Genomic DNA, 17413 nt, shown 5'->3' with positions numbered 1-17413 from the left:
AAATGAGCTCTTCTGCTGCACAGCCTGCCTGAAACCACACCATGCTGCTGGGGGCCAATGTATTGGGGAAGGCAAGGGCTTAATTAGGTATAATTAACTCTGGAGGGGAAGCAAGAGCAACATGCCTCCTGCTCCGACAACACTTTGCCTGGGGAAAATTCCTCTTGCCCCTCAATCAGGCAGGCAGGATGCTGAGCACGCTTCTATCAGTCACTGACAGGACTGGCCCCTCCCTGCCAACCCAAAGCAGCCATCCTCTGGGTTCCCACTGCCCCAGGCTCAGCCCTGCTCCGACCAGCATCTTCTCCTTTCTCTACTCCCCGCGCAGGTGTGCCAGCACATCAATGTACTTCTGCATGGCACATTGGTCCCAAAGACAAACAGATGCCTGAGTAGAAGGATAACCATCTCCTTATCGCTTTTATCCAGACTAACTCAATCCTGCAGGTAAAACTGCTGCTTTTAACCCAAATCAGCCCCAACTGAGGCCAGAGGCACTCCGACAGACTCACGTACCTTTGCACTGGTACCTGCTGACAGCTCAACCCACATGATGGATGGACCAGGTGCCGGCCAGCCCCAAGGATCAGCCACTCCATCCTGATGCTTCCCCAACCTGTAATTTCCCAAGTGGGTGAGGGATGGAAGGGAGCTCCTCACCCATTGCAGGAGCACAACCTGATGGGTGTGAACTAGCATACAAACCAGATGGCCACCTTGGTAAGCCACAGCTGTGCTAAGGAGAGGTCATACCGGTAATGAACTGGGCCTGGTCCTCACTAATTAATGCTGTCAGGTGAAGTTCAGAGGTGCTCACTGATAAGGAATAAATCAATCCCTCAGAAATGCATACGTACAGAAAGGGATAGTTGAGTTAGTTCCTCTGCATCCCAGAGGGCAAGTTATCATCCCCTTAACTTTCTCATTACAGCGTGCTTGAGAAACACTCTTTCCATCCTGTAAATATATGCCCTTCCCAAATTCGTGATGCTTCCAGGTGCTGGAAGCTAACCTAGCCTCAGAGCAAAACCAGAACCTCTCCTGCTCCGTGGTGATGCTGTGGCCCAGGAACTCATCCTGGGATCCTCAATGTCTTCCTTCTGGCCTCGTATTTTGATACAACAGAAGAAAGGGACGCCCTCCAGAGAGAACTGGACAGGCTTGAAAAGTGGGCCCTTGTGGAGCTAATGGGGTTCAGCAAGGTGCAAGGTGTTGCAGTTGGGTGGAGGCAATCCCAGATACTTGTACAGAATGAGAGAAGTGCTCATTGGGAACAGCTCTTCAAAGAAGGACTAAGAAGACCTGGTGGACATGAGCAAGCCAGCGTGTGCTAGGAGGCACATAAGGCAAGCAGGAGACCACACTGCTGGGGAGAGAGACAGGACCGCTGCGTGACTGCTAATTAGCAAATGCCATTAGCAGCCCTGCACTGATCCACGGCCATGTGACGCAAGGTCAGTTGGAGACAGCTTTCCCTCTTATCTCTCCATGTGACATCTCACAACATTGCTGAGGGGTTAAATAATCATCAGCACTGTGCCAGCCAGCCCCCAGCCGATGGAAACGTGATTCCCCCTAAAACAGGATGCACACCCAGGCTGAATTCACACACGGTAATTAACGCCGAGTGCTGCTTGGGCAGGGAGGGGACAGGGGAAGCCTGCACGTTGTATTTTTAGTGCAGCTAATAGCTGTAGGGTTTTATTCCTGTCTGCACGTTAATTGACAATCCTGAAGGAAAAAAAAAAAAAAGGTTAATTCCCAATAAAGCCTAGAGAAAATCGATGCAGCCTCCTGACGAGTGCGTGTTTCAGCAGGAGGCCAGTCCTGCAAGGCTCCCACCCACAGGACTTTTATGGGGGCTGCTGGCACGATGCCCACCTCCCTGCTGCATCCCCGCTGTGCTTTGTCCTCCTGCCCAGCAGCTCAGCCATAGAGGCTCGGCTGGGGGCACGGTGCTGTCACATGGGGCTGAGCAGTGCAGGAAATATAAATGTGGTGACGCGTGCCCAGCAGGCTGTCCCCACGCCGGGAGCACCCAGCCCTGCAGCAGGAGCTGGGGATGCCCATGCCAGTCTCACAGGGACCCGTAGAGCCCAGCCTGGCAGAGCCAGCCTTGCACAACCAGCCTCCCGAGGTAGGTGGGACAGCAGGCGGGTTGTCACATAACGCTGTGGGGCAGCCCCACCTGGCTTAATTATCTCTGTTTCTTTGGTGCTGGGAGGGTGCAAACCTTAAATCCATCATGGATTCAGCTTGAAGCCAGGAGCAGCTGGCCAGCCACCTTCGCATCAGGGGGTCCTGCGTGCACACACAGCTGAAATTTCATTGGGAAAAAAAAAAACATACAACAACTTGTTTTCCTGCTCCTGGAGGGCAGCTTTAAATCACTGGGTCTGGACACCGATGATTTTTACCCCATCTAGAGACTGTGTGTTGAAGCTTTGGGGTTGGCAGAAGAAGAAACCATGATCTGAAGTCTCCGCAGTGCTATGGCAAAGTTGCTATGAGGCAGCTCATGGCAACGGCTTAGGAAACAAGCTCTTGCTTTAGTCGTTTTGATTTTGCATGTTGTGCTCTTTTGTGTGACAGCGATGAGTTTTCCTTGTAATGTGAAGCTGGTGCAGACAATTTAAGTCATTATTAATAGATATGCTTGATCTGGGGAAGTAAAATGCTTAATGTTTTGTTAAATGAGGTGTACTCTGCAAATGCTCATATTCAAGGAGATGGTGAAGATGCTGCCCCACGTTAGAGATTAATGGTTGCGAGCCTATTGCTGATGGGGTGATCACCCTTTTCTCACCAGCATTTGGAATTTTGGACACATAAGGTGATCCCAGGTTAAATTTGTGGCAGGCCCAGGCCCTCAGAGCAGCATTTGCACAGAGACCTTGATAGCTGAATGGATGGCACAACCTGAAGCTTCACAGCACACCATGGGATCTCAGCCCTCCACCACTCAAAATGGAGGCTTGCCCAGGGCTTCTAACACATCACTGCAAAGCGTGGGTCACAGGTGGTAGAATTTGATTACAGACATTTGGAAGAAATTCCTCACCCTGGGGGTGGCGATGCCCTGACACAGCTGCCCAGAGAAGCTGTGGATGCCCTATCCCTGGCAGTGCCCAAGGCCAGGCTGCATGGGGCTCTGAGCAGCCTAGTCTGGGAGATGTCCCTGCCCATGGCAGGGGTTGGAGCTGGGTGGGCTCTAGGGTCCCTGGCAACACAAACCACATCATGGTTTTATAATTAACCTTAGACACCCGACCAGGGATGACTTCCCCACTTCCGGTCAGCCTCAAGATGTTTTGCAGGTGTTCTGCCTGCCAAATCCTCTCTCCAGTAAATCATTTTTGTTTCTATAATAACATTATAGATACATGGAAATATCATTTCATCCTGACAACTTTCTCTACCCACATCAGTGGAAAAAGCACCAGGCTTAGCTGGGTCCTGCATGAGGAAACTGGGAGAGGCTCATGTGCTCGTGCCACTCAGATACAAAAGGATTTTTTCTTCTGCTCTCACCACTCCTGACTATTTTTAACTCCCTGCAAGTACTGCTGTTGAACCTGTCATTAGCATGACCCAAGAAGTGAGTGCTACGTGCAAATAGATGCTGATTACAAGGCTCACAAGAAGGGGTCACGGAGCATTTCAGTGTGTTGGCAGCATTTAATGCCCGAGATGCAAACATACACAGACACCCCTTGCAAAATTAGCCCATGTCTGTCTGAGAATATCGGAGCTTCCCAGCACACACAGAGGGTGGTCTGGGGAAGGGGATGCTCTGGAAGGCTGCTGCTGTTGGGCAGGTGGTGACAACAGGGCACTCACAGCCAGGCCTCCTCAGCACCCTGCTCTTCCAGGGCCAAAGAGTCTGATGTCACTGCAGCCTCACCAAGCAAAGCTAACAGCATGGGTGCACTGAGCCAGGGCACGCACAGGTTCTCTAAGCAGCAGCCCCAAAGACCTCTCCTTGCAGAGGGCTGCAGGAAGGACCCAAGCACATGAGGAAGGGCTGGCAGGTGAAGACATGGGGCTTTTTGTAACTGAGAGCCACGAGACACAAGTCACGAGATACCAGCTCTATTCTTGGCCCCACCATGGACTTCTCCCATGACCTTGAGGGAGCCGATGGCTGCAAGCGCCCTCCTTGGAGCAGCCTGGCTCCTTTCTCTCCTATACAAGGCATTGCAGGAGAAGCAGTTCTCCCTGCCAAAGGCTCTGGAGGGTTTTTACCTCAGTGGGCTTTGCCAAGTGCTTTGCATCCTTGAGAAGACTTGCTGACACGCCAGCTGCACGGTGCTGTCCCCTGATGCAATGCACGGAATCTCTCTGTGCAGCTGTGGCGAGATGCCAACAGGTATGGAAAAGTGTCAGAGAAAAAGGCTTTCTCATTCGGGTACTCTCTTATACGGAGCTCATGAATGTTTATATGGGGTTGGTCGGATGGGAGCTGGTTACATTTCCCAGCCTGAAACAAGGGCATTGGGATCAATCTGCCAGCGGCAATTAGAATATTGAATCAAAGAGGTGCTAACGTGCACAGCCCAGGGACCACCTGACCCTCTTTGTATCGGGTATCCATTATCATCTGACCCCTCTGGAGTTATAAATATCACAACAATAGAGCCTTAACTGGATTATAATTAGACAATGAGGACAGGACAATGGAAACAATGACCTATAAAAGCCCCTCTGCCCTCCCGGCTGCAGGGGAAGCACTGGCATGGACAAGTTACCAGGACCAGTGACAGAGAGGCTGCAGATTTCTCCCAAACTGGATTCACAGCATCCACTGACATCTCCTGCAGAGAAGTACTACCAAGCCCTGGTCACAGGGAACCTGAGGAGCCTGCAGGTGCTGACAGACAGATACTATGAAGATGTCAACCTGGTTTTTGAGATCAGTAAAAACGAGATGGAGTGGCAGGTGAAAAGCCAAGCATTTTATGGACTCTCAGGTACTTTTTCTTTAAAAACCAGCCCAGATCAACCCCAGCTATTTACTAACCTAACCAAATGGGAGTTGCACAGGACACCGAAGTGCCTGGTGCTGCCTTCACTGCAACCTGTTCCTGAGATGCCTCCTTTTTGGCTAAAGGGTTGAACCCTTCTGCCTTAACCAGAAACACTCTGCACTTTGGTTGCTTTCTTCTGTTCTGTACGTACTACTAACATGGAGGGGCTGGAAAGTGCAAGAAGTGTGTGCTCGCATCATTTTCCAGGCTGGGATGGGGCACCCTGTAGGTCAGGCATGCTTGCAAGAGGGCTTGCAGCCCAGATTCCTTGGTGGCAGCTGGGAGAGGTCACCTCACTCCTGTCTGGCAGTAATGAGATGCTGGGCTTTCTTTGTACCAGCAAGAACAGTTCCTCCTGCTCTGCTGCAGGCAGGAACCCCTTGGCTGGCTTTCAGCAGCTGCCCACAGGAGAAGGGAAGGAACAGAACCTGCAGCAAGGGTGTTTATCTACCTGGCACGAGTGTCTTCTCATACCGTGCCACAGAATCATAGCATTACCTTGGTTGGAACAAAAACTTCAGGATAACCAACCATTAAACTTGACTTAGTGACTCCCATCACCAAGCCATACCCCTCAGTACCACAGCCACATAAACACCTGCAAGGTTGGGTGCTTCTCCACTTCCCTAGGCCATCCTCACTCACCTCCCTCGCCCCTGCAGGGCTGTGGTCGCTGGAATACAAGCAGGAGCTGAGCACACCTCTGTGCATCGCTGCCAGCCGGGGCCACATCGCCTGCCTGCGGCACCTCCTGCATCGTCAGGCTGACCCCGATCTGGCACCGGGGGGCTGGGCCCCTCTGCATGAAGCCTGCCGTGGGGGGCACGCTGCCTGCGTCGAGCTACTGCTGGAGCACCAGGCTGATCCCAACCTCCAGAGCGACGAGGGGCTGGCCCCGCTGCATCTCTGCACCACCCGCAACTCGCTGCGGTAAGGAGAGGACCTTCCCCCAAACCTCCCCTACCTCTGTCCTTGCAAAGATCCCCAGCCCAGGGTCGCACAGCTGCCATGCTTCCTCCTGGGAGATGCCTGGGGTTTTCTTCCCTGACCCTCAGCCCCATCCACGTGAGATATCAGTGCCGTTTAGCGCGCTTGCTCTTCCTAATCTGATGCGCCCTGCACCCTTGTCCCATGGGTGGATCCATCCCAATTAGGATTATCTCACTTTATCCTGGTTTATGAGGCTCAGCCGCGTGCATCCGCTCTCCTCTACAGCTGCATCAGTCTCAGTGTTTCAGACACAGGCACGGATGTTGCATTTTAGAAATACATGTGTTTGCCCTCTCCGTGGGTTTTGTGTGTGCGTGTGTGTGTCTAGTTTCAGCCCAGTAGGACTTTAAGTGCCTGAATCATTAGGCCTGGGGAATCAGGATTTTAAAAAGAGCTCGGCCCCTTGATATCCTGATGAAACCGCTTAGGGCTGCAGCGAATTTCATTGCCTGCCAGCTTCAGTCAAAAGCCACCCTGGCTTCAAACCTCTCCCCTTAAGGCAGGCAGCGAGCTTAAATAGAAGTAGGTGTTGAAGGCAAGGTACCCACTACAGATCCAATGTATTGTGGGCCAGATGTCAGAGATCTGTTCAAGCAAGAGCTCAGCAAAAGAAAGGCAGCCGGAGAGGAAAAGGTTTTCAGACATAAATATCTCAAACCCGTCATATAAATAAGAGCCTCTGCAATAGAGCAGAAGACACAAACCATTCAGCCAAAATCCCTGTATTAATCAAACAGCCTTGATGCGATGAGGGCTGTGTCGGCGCCCACAACACAAATTACTTCCCAGGCTGGAAGGGTGAGGGAGGATGGCACCAACAGCCCTTGTCATTAATAACAAGCTGCTTCTCCTTCCTTCCCTCTGGACTCTCCTGGACAGCCCTTCTGGTGATACACTGCCAATCCATCAGCCCCCAAACCATCTCACCAGCATTCCCCAGAGCCCCACCTGGTGTGTTTTAAGCCCCTCAATCCAGAAACAGTGAGGAAGGGGCTCAGGATGTGGCTGACAACCAGCACATCCCTCATCCCACAGAGATCTGAGCAAAACGTAAGAGAGATCCCAATATTAGAGCCATCACCAATCTGCACGCTATTCCCCCCAAAGAGGTGGAGGGGGATGGCAGGTGAGACAGCAAAAAGACAACACAGGGACCAGGCAGGTGCAACGTGGAAACAGCTGAGTGATAAGCCCTTGAATATTGGGGCTTTATAATGGAAATGCTGAGAGACCCTTAACTACGCTACGGGGGCTTCTACAATAACTAAGCCAACTCCCTTGAAAGATCAAAAATTAATAGACATTTCAGACAGGTTTTGAGGTTTCGACCACTGCTTTTCAATAGCAAAGACTTTGCTAAAGTTAGAGACTGAGGAGGTCAAGCTTGAGGTAACACAAACATTTCCTCTTTGATTAGGGGGAGACTACTTTACCCTGTCTTTTTTTTTTTTTTTAAGTAGTAGATTTTAGGTCATCCTTAATTTTTTACTGACAATAAAGAGCAGGTCATTGACCTACATAGAGAGCTATTTTATTTTTCTCCCTCTTGATAACAATGGCCAGAACACCAATGTGCTGGGTTCTTCTATATTCCCATATACTCGGCAATTCACCATGGGGGCAGGACTTAAAACCTTTGAGCCTCTCAGTGACTGGGATAAAAAAAATTATCTGGGCTTCCTTCCAGCCATTTGAGCTTCAGAATCCATGAGATTTCAACAAAAAGGATATCAGAGCTTTAATCTAGGAGCTTTTTGAAGAGATTTAAAAAAAAAAAAAAAGTTCCAGTAAAGTTCAGTCTTACCTTCTTCACTTTAGGAGCTGTTCATGCCAACGTCGCCCTATTTAGTAGAGTTCCTCTCCTTGACCTCTTTTTTACAGCAGAGATAATTAACATGGTGGGGTAAGATGAGTCTCTAAATTCACTGCACTCTCTCCCTGGCTCTCTCTCGTTTCCCTCTCAAGCCGGGATGATTAAAGGAGAGCGCCTTCTTTGGCACCCCAAAAAATAAAATAAAAATAATTGAGGGGGAGAGGAAGAGGCTCTGCTCTCTGCATCAGGACGGCAAGCAGGCACAGGGTGGTTTCAGTGGAGAACAGGACGTGTTCTCCCCCATCCCACAGCAGTACCCCCAGCAGAAGGGATGGGGAACTCAAGGACAGGCACCAACTGAGCCTCTGCTCTGCTGTCCTCCAGATCTGCCAGGTTAGAAAGGCTGTCCAAAGAGCACAAGATTCCCTTGGAGCTTCCCAACGGGTCTCTACGGAGGGGAAGGCCCCCAGAGCTCCCCATCCCCAGGCTCTCCCTTGCAGAAGAGGGCTTGCCATGCTAAGGATGGGAACAGATGGCACTGCTTCTGCCCTTGGCTTAACGACTCCCTGTTGCCCTGTGCCATGTCGAGCAACGCGACTAGGAAAATTGTGCTGACAGTGAGGGCTTCCAGCAATCTGACGCATCTGTTAGGCTGTCCCTCCAGCCAGAGCCACCTGCTGGCATGAAAAAAGCCCTCGGTCATCAACTCTTTCTCTCCTTTGTTGTGCTAATGCCACCCAAACCCCTTCAGAATTGTGTTTCTGGAGTACCTGGCCCCCTTGGAAGGAGTTTTTTCATGCCTGACTCGGATCTTTGTGCTCACTTTTTTACTTTTCTACACCCTGAGAGGTGGAAGAGATATTGTCTTCTAGCTCTGACCCTCTAGCTTTGGGGACAGGAGATAAAACATGAGAAGAATCAGTGAAGAGGGGATTTTGTGTCCTTGGGACTCCCAGCAATATAAAGTGAGGCAAGGGGCAAGCACTGGAGCTCAGGGAGGTGCTTTTAAGTGAGGGTAGCTCAAGTAAGGCAAGTCTGGAAGAAGCCAGCAGAAAACAGGAGTAAGAATGGTCTCCCTCTCCCAGAATTGTAGAATCATAGAATCATTAAGGTTGGAAGAGACCTTTAAGATCAATCCAGTCCAACTATCAGCCCACCCTCACCAGATGCAGCCAGAGAGAAGTTGCTGCAAACAAACAAACAAAAGAGCATGGATTTTGAGAGCCAGCATGTAGCATCATCTAGTGCTAAATCAAGTCCTCTGCTCCGTTTGGTATTGCTGGAATACAAAACTCAGAGCATTCAGGGCCTCTGCTTTGGAAATTTGTTCTTCACTCAAGGAAGGCCACCTCTGTGACAGACCTTGGGCAGAAAAGAACGCACTCAGAACAGACAGTAAGCACAACTCAACAAGAGCCTTCTTTGGAAAAGAATAGGACTTTCAAGAAGTCAAAGGATGAGGTGTAACAGGAACAAGCCAAGCTGAGGTGCAGGACAGCTGCACACCAACTGCTCGTGAGGATTTGGCGAAGACACTCTCAGGCCCTGAGCAGCATCCCTCCACATCCAGCCACCTGCCCACAGCTCAAGCATCACCATCATTCTCCAATGGGCTTTCCCTACCCAATGGGCGAAATTTTATGTTAAAGAAAAGCACCTTCCTAGTCTCTTTTCTAATGATATTAGCAAAAGTTATCCTCGCATTCAGGCTTGTGAGTGTTCCTCAAGCTGCAGGAAATGACAGACAAGATCAAGAGTAGTTCACTCTGAGCAGCCCTTGCCATGAAAAACAAGCAAGTAAAGGACAGGAAAGCCTCACTTCAACCCTAGGGAGGGAAAAAGCAGCAGCAGCAGCAGCAAAACAAACAGATTTTGATTACAAATATTGAGGGCTCACTCTGGTTTTGGGACAGAAATTTCCCTGAGACCGCCCCAGCCTTCTGCTCCTCCTGCTGGCTGCTCATTGCATCCCATTTCAAACCAAAGCTCTCTTTCCTAGCCTGGCTATGATGTTTCACACCGATCTCTGACTACCATTCATCTCCATGGCACCTTCACGAGGCACTGTGAGCTGTGGCCAGAGCTGAGGGCACTTTGCCCTTTAGAAAGCACCCATGGCACCAACGCATGCACCAGATGACAGCACCAGGCTGGCGGTTTCTTTTGCCACCTCACACCTTAAGTTTGGCTGCACTAAGCCCTTGACTTCTTGCAGTACTTCCAGAAAACCAAAGCAGAGGAGACTCAAAAAAACAGCAAGTTTAACTCAGCCTTGTTCAATGGGACTTCAGCCTACCTTTGATGGTAAACAAGAAGATATGAATAGAAAAACGAGACGACAGACAAGCTGGGAAAGTGTTAGAGTGCATGAGTTCATCAACAGAGATTAGATGCTAAAATAAGAGCAAATAGCTAGCAAACATGAATGGCATCTACCCCATCTACAGCCCCAGGCTGGCTGCTAACCAGCACCTGCTTTTGCCCCACACATTGAAACAGGAGGCACGTGGTCCTCCTCGGGGCCCACAATTTCCACAGGAGATCACCCCTTATTTATAGCCCCTCACTGACATTACAGAGGGAAAAATCCACCACCAAACAACTTGGGTTTCCTCCAGCAAGTTGGATGAGATGAAGCCATAGAACTCAATAACAAAAACAGCATCTGGGAAAGGTGGGGTTTCCAGACTGGTGTGCCTGGAGGAATATTTGGGATGTTGAGAGGAGTTTGACTCCCTGCAGTGTCAGCTGTCCTGCAATACATTCCTGCTCCATGGGATGTGACCACTGCAGCACAGCCTCTTCCCCCAGACTCCCCTCCACACCTCCTAGCAAGGACTGTGCTGCTGCATGCTCTCACCTAAGGCAGAAATATCTTTTTCCACTGGTACGACAGCACAAGTCATTGCTTGAAACAGGAGTCATGTGTGTTTTAAAGTGGGATCTGCCCAGTACATGCAACAGTTCTGGGGTAAATTCATTCCTTTCCAGAAGGAAATGCAGAGACCAACATGCATGACAGCCAGCCCTGAGCTTATCACCTGCACTGTCAGATTATGTCTTTTGCAAAGCCTAAGTTCAGAGGACTATTTTAGGTCCATAGTATCAAACATCAATTAAGGAACAATGGACACAGAGCACAGAGAAAGTATTCAGTGTAAGATTCCTGTGCAAGCTGCAGCCTCAGAACTAAAAAGACCAATTAAAAAACTAGACCTTGGGGTTCTTTTAATGTCTTGTTGAAACACTGGCAGCAGATCCAGTGCAGTCTGGCAGGGTCTGGAAGCACTACACCAACAAAGGCTGAAGAAATATTCTGGCCACACTGTTCTGCAGCAGCTTCCCCAGCAAACTGGGGCTTGACATGCACAGGAGAGCGGACCAGGGAGGTGCTGTCAGGTCCTGCACTGCCAAGGACAGCAAGTTCTTAGCAAGCCTCAAGAAGGAGTGCTGCTGCAGAAACCAGAGAGCCTCAAGTAACCTTTATTTTATTTAGTATTATTAATACTTCTGCATTATTATCCCTAGGTATGTTACCATTCATCTAGGCCAGACAAAACAAGCACTGCTCTGGCACCGTGCTTCTTCCCCAGGGCTCCTCGTCTTCCCCATCCCTCTCTGTTCCCACTCAGGTTCTCCTCATTTTGCTTCTGCATTGCTACCTGACCCCACAGAAAGCCCCATAAAACATCTGAAATAGCTAAAAACACAAATGCTTGGTGCCACAAAGCTCGGCCCCTACAGCTGCGTGCCTCCCTGCCCCCACAGCACCCAGTCCTGGAAACATGGCAGCCATCCTGATTCATTAGGACTGGCTGATCACATCAGCTTACTCAGACACATATACACGCAAAACCCACGGCAGCATACCCAGCTCCTTCAGCCTCTATCTGTTGTCAGAAGGATTCCTGACCTCAGGTGGAAGAGGGTGTCCCAAGTGGTGCTCCAGAGACCACTTGACCCCAAGGCATGAATGTCAGCTGAGGCTTTGGGTTATGTAGATCTTCTCCAAAGTACCCCAGGAGATGAAACTTCAGCCAACAGATGGACAGCATGAAGGAGCCCATCTCCCTATGTGTCCTCATTGTGGCCCTTCAGTTGAGACAGAACCCAGCCCGCAGCCAACTGAGGGCATCTGCACGAGCATGGGCACAGCCAGGCTGAGAGCCCTCATCCACCAGTGGTGTAGGGACAGCATGAGCTCGGTTGTCATAGCAGTCAAAAAATGAATGAAACTGCTCTAAGGCATGAGGGAAACGTTGTCCAAACCACCACCAGAGTGGAAACACGGCACCAAAGTGCAGAGCAGCCCTCTGTTGCACCCTGAAATCAATGGTTGCACTACAGCCCCGTGGGATCCCAACCCTTCCCCATCCTCTCTGCAGACCCCCCCCCAACACACACCCATACCATGGCTTTACAGATGCGCCGAGCTGCTGCTGAAACACGGAGCCACCATTGACCTGCCCAGCGAGGACAGCGGGGAGACAGCACTGCACGTGGCAGCCAAGCACGGCCTCTATGACCATGCCCACCTCTACCTAAGGCACGGGGCAGATGTGGATGCCCGCAGCACCCGGGGTGAGACGGCTTTGGGGTTAGTCTGCAGGCAGGCCCCAGATGCTGTTGAGGATGCCCTGCAGCTGTGCAGGCTGCTTGTGGTGCACGGAGCCAAGCTGGATGCACGCGACGAGCTGCAGAGGAGCCCTCTGCACGAAGCCTGTGGGGCAGCCAACAACGTGCTGGTGAGGTTCCTGCTGAGGCGTGGGGCAGATGTCAATGCCATTGACTACAACGGCATCTCCCCACTGGGCTGTGTGCTGCAGGCAGCTGCCTTCAAGCAGGAGCTGAGGCCTCACCTAGTCGTGCAGCTGCTGCTCAACTACGGATCCCAAAAAATATGGCCCCATGCCTTTGCCAAGGTATTGGTGGGCACAGGTGGTGTGGAAACAGGTTGGGCTGTGGGTGGGCTAGCATATGTGGGGGTTTGAAATCAGGATCCCCTCTGCTTGGTTTTGTTATGTCCATCAAGTCCAACCATCACCTGGCACCACTAATTGGTATTCCTCAGTGCCACATCCACACACCTCCTGAATACCTCCAGCAATAGGGTCTCCATCACTGCCCTGGGAAGCCCCTTCCAATGCTTGATCCTTCAGTCCAAGCATTAATTCTTCCCCATAATCAATCTAAACCTCCCCTGCTGCAACTTGAGGCCATTTCCACACATCCTAATATCACTGGGCTTGGCACAGCAGCCATCAGTGCAGTCTTGTTATGGCTGTGCGTCTCATTGATTTTACATCAAACAATCAAGAAAATATTACCCAGGCTTAACACTCACAAGCCAAAAATGTAAACAGGAGGCAAGAACCACATCCAGACGAAACACTGCCACAACAAGGCAGTTGTTGCCTTCAAATATGTGTCCAAAATACACAGAGGCAGACAGCAACTCAGATCCATAAGGGACCACCCCAGTCACCCTGTAAGAGGGCAGAAGGGAGGGATGAGCCTCATCGACAGCTTACAGAAAACATTCTACTCTGGGAAATGCCATCTAACCCCCCAATCACCTGTTCCCTCTTTGCCCATGAGTAGGTGCTGAGGTCCTGTGCAGCTGTGCCAGAGATCATTGAAATCCTCATCAACTCCTACTCACAAATCCCCATCTCTGAGAAGTGGGTGGAGGCTGTGCCAGAGGAGGTCCTGCAGGTAAGGCTAGAGCAAAGGGGCCAGCTGTACAGCACAGCCCACCCCCATGCTGTGCCAAAACAGGGACTGGTGCCAGCAAGAAAATAAACCAAAATGCTGTCATAAGCAGGTAGCTTCCAGGTGACCAGACAAACCAAACGGGATCCCAGAAAGAAATTAAAACACTTGAAGCTCCCTTTGTTGAGAGGTGTAGTGCTATAATAGGTGCCACAAAAGCAGAGTGGCAAAGTCTTTGGCTACAGCAAATGAGAGAGAAAGAGGATAGATGGATCTTTCCTTTAGAAGACCTCAGGTAGACAGGGATCTCCAGCAAGAGAGGCCCTCACCTCCACTGCCAACTCTTAAATAAGGTCTGGAAAGGGGTGGATCCTGGCTCCAGCCCTTCCAATCACTCAGGTACATTGTTTGCAGCTGAGCTCCCTTGGGTTGGCCCTGCCTTCTCACCAGGTGCTCAATCACTGCTTCAGGCCATGACTTAGCATTGCCACTACAGGAGGAAAAAAGAATGAAAACAGAAAACAGAAATAAGTGTAGCTGTAAGCATTGGAGCCCATTTTAACAGAGCCATCTCAGCTTTGCATCACCAAACACGGACGGCAGATTTCATACCTCCACCCCTTAAATCTCCATCTCTGGCTTGCTTGGCTTAACTAAATAACAGTAATAATAATAATAATAAGGTGCTCATTTATTTCCCCTGCCTCTCTTTGCAGCAGCACCAGCCATTCTATGAGTCCTTGTTCCGGCTGGCAGGCGCAGTCCGGTCCCTACAGCACCTGTGCCGTTCCACCATTCGGAAGAAATTTGGCAGCCGGTGCCACTGCCTCATCCCATCACTGCCTGTGCCCAAACCACTGCTGGATTACCTGCTGCTGGAACCAGAGGGTGTCCTGCTCTGAATGCACAGCCATCCTCTGCGTCTTCCCCGTGGCAGCATCCATTGCTGCTGGCCAAGCAGAGGAGCCACTGTCGTCATGACAGACCGGTGCTTTTCAGGGACTTCTAGCATAACCAAAATGTGCTTTCAGCTGTAATTTGGTATGGATTTGTTTGTTTCTTTCTTTTCTAATTGTGCTTTCCATGGATTGTAAGGAGTAATAAAATGAGGAGTGGCTGCTACAGATGTGCTGCAAGTGTGGGTGACATTCAGGACCAAGGAGCTCAGAAGGATTCTCACCCACTCCCCTGGCTGTGGTGCCATCTCCTGTGCCCATTCTGCCTGTCGTTGTCAACAGGCACGGAGGATGGTGGGCGTGCAGCCCTTTGGGCTGTCTTTGCCTGTGGTGCCTTGACACAGAACAGCAGGGAGCATTTGGATCCTCACATGATTGACTGCTGAAGCAAAGCACGTGTGCAAACACACCCCTTGGAAGCACTCACCCAATTGTTTCACTGCTCAGTGACACTCACTATCAAATAAAATGAAGGAGAGGGGGAGAATCAGCCTTTTTTTCATGTTGGGCTGCACAGAGCACAGAGCTCTGCACCCACGCAGCCCTCCTCTATTCACTACAGTGATGGGTACAGGATGGAGGCCCTGATTCCCACAGCCGGTGCTGAGCATGGAGATGGTGAAGAGAAAGAAGTTCCTCGCTGGAGTTCTGGAAGTGATCCCTGCCAGATGTGCACAGATGTGCCATCCGTGCCTCTTGACTCCGCCTCCTGGGCCGCGGGAATTACCCCGCTGCAAAGCACGTGTGACACGCTGCTCCGTTGCTTTGCACGTTTGTTTCGGGGTTTAAGTGGGGAATTGGAAGCTGCTGAGAGGAGAGCAGCCGTGCCCTAGCTGGGCTGTGCTAGGAGACAGCGGGAAGCTCGCGGGGGGAGTGGGGGGATCCGCAGACACGCGTGGGAAGCGGCGGCTGCGCGGCTGCGCGCGTCCCGCAGGGGGCGCCGTGGGAACGGCGGAGCGCGGCCGGTGGGAAGGGAGGGAAAGGTGAGATAGAAAGCGAAAGAAGAGAGAGAGAGGAAAGGTAAAATAAAAAATAAAGATAAAAAAAGAACTGTAAGAAAGCCGTAAAAGCCAACTGAAAGACGATGAAAGAGCGAAAGAAAGAAAGAAGGCAAAATTAAAAAAAAAAATAAATCCAAATCCCGACCGGGAAAAAAAAAAAAAAAAAAAAAGTTAAAAAAAAAAAAGAAAAAAAGAACAAAAACAATAATAAAAACAAAATAGTTTTGCGCTGCTTTTGTTGGTTTTGCCCCTTTTCTCGCGGCTCGGCTCCGCAAAGTTGCAAAGTTGCGCGGCCGCGCAGTTCTCCGCAGCCGCGGAGGGCAGTGAGCGGGCGGGGGCTGAACGGCAGCCGGAGGCGGGAGGTCGCATTAACTTGTAATACGGAGCCACATAAAAATGCGATTATGACTGCTAAACAGAACGCAGTAGGCTGCTAGTTAAGACAATGAGATTTCCGGGAAGCGATGCATAAATTCTTCAAAAATGACACATTTTTCACGTTTCATTCCAATTAAATTACTGAGGCAGCTAACACACGATACATTTGGGTGAAATGAAGGCTTTCCGGGAGGCTTTTGTCGGTCTCTCTGGATGCGCGTGGTTTATGGAACGCGGTTCCTATTAAGCCGCTATTAAGGCGGAATGTCGGAGCCCCCTCTCCTCGCCCTGCCCCGGGGGGTCGGGTCCGGCTCTGCTCCCCGCTCCCCGCAGCCGTAGGGGATGCCGAGAGCCCCGCGCGGCAGCTTCCGTCCCCAAAAACCCCCAAATGGTGGGAATGAAGGCTGCCGTGGGCTGCGCTTTCCCAGGGGGCTGGGAATGGAACGGGGCAGGGAGAGACCGGACGGGACCGCAAAGGGAAGGGGACACTAAAGGGATTCCAAGGGAGAGACCAGAGAAGACCCCGAAGGGGACTCCGAGAATGATCCCAAATGGGACCGCGATGGAAAATCCAACGGAGACCCCAAAGGAGATCCCGAAGTCTCCCATCGAGGGGTCCCTGCGGGGTCCTGATCCCCCCACCCAGGCAGAAGCCGGCCCAGAAGCCCCGGGGGGGTCCCGTGCTCCTATCGGAGCCCCCCCAGCCCTGACCCGGCCCCGGCGTTGGGTTTGCAAAGCGGTGGCAGCTCGCCGGGGCGGGCGATGCGCAAAGCGATACGAATCAGAAATGAGATTTTGAAGTCCTAATGAACCTGATTGCATGAGCATTTATAATCCCCCATGGCTTTAAATGAAATCAGATATAATCAGGAGCTATGGGGACAGGGAGTGTTTACAGGCAGAGATTGGGAAGTGCTGCTGTATTAGTAAAGATGCTGTTCCTTCTATTGATGTCTGAAATGATGGATAATGTGAGAATGGCAAATATACTATTTGTCTAATGGCTCTGCAATTAAATTCCCCTGTAAATGACCCATGCCTCATTTCATCCTAATCTATGGAATTTTGATTGAATTCGTCAGCTCTAATTGAAAAATACTGCGCTTTAATGTCTGCGGTGCTGTTCCAGGACCGCGGTGGTTTTAATGAGCCGGTGCCCCCTGACCCGGGAATATTTGAGACTTTTCTCCGGGATTGGAGGCGGCGGAATTCCCCCATATGTGCCCGTGTGGGTCCCCCCGATCCGCTTCTGTCCCTCCGAGCGCCGTTCTCCGCTCCGCTCCTTCGCCGCTCCCCAGATATTTTGCCTGCAGTTTTCTACATCCGAAAAAAGAATCAGATCCCATTCCCCACCGCTCAAGTCCGAACGAATTCGGGGCGTTCAACGGTGCTGCCAGAGCCTCTCTCCTTCCTGATAAAGCCGTCCGCATGCACGCAGAGGATCGGGGCGATGGGGGGGAGGGGGGACATTCGTCCTTTTTGCCTCCTCTTTCCAGCCCGAAAATGCAGTGAAGAAAAGATTGCGGGATGGGGGGA

The 17413-nt window shown here is 51.0% G+C and overlaps 1 protein-coding gene across 1 annotated transcript; it reads left to right on the top strand.

Moving 5' to 3' along the window:
• The first annotated feature begins 4735 nt into the window (after positions 1–4735).
• On the top strand, positions 4736–14444 carry ASB18 (ankyrin repeat and SOCS box containing 18). The gene is made up of 5 exons (XM_042822361.1): positions 4736–4970; positions 5690–5957; positions 12254–12752; positions 13432–13545; positions 14259–14444. The coding sequence occupies exons 1-5, from the start codon at positions 4736–4738 to the stop codon at positions 14442–14444; spliced, it is 1302 nt and encodes a 433-aa protein (XP_042678295.1).
• The last annotated feature ends 2969 nt before the right edge of the window (positions 14445–17413 follow it).

This window comes from Centrocercus urophasianus, unplaced genomic scaffold (assembly GCF_019232065.1).
Source record: "Centrocercus urophasianus isolate 14NV4802_14NV808 unplaced genomic scaffold, USGS_Curo_1.0 seq_20, whole genome shotgun sequence".
In the NCBI taxonomy this organism is placed as follows: domain Eukaryota; kingdom Metazoa; phylum Chordata; class Aves; order Galliformes; family Phasianidae; genus Centrocercus; species Centrocercus urophasianus.
This window is presented reverse-complemented; position numbering and strand designations above follow the sequence as displayed.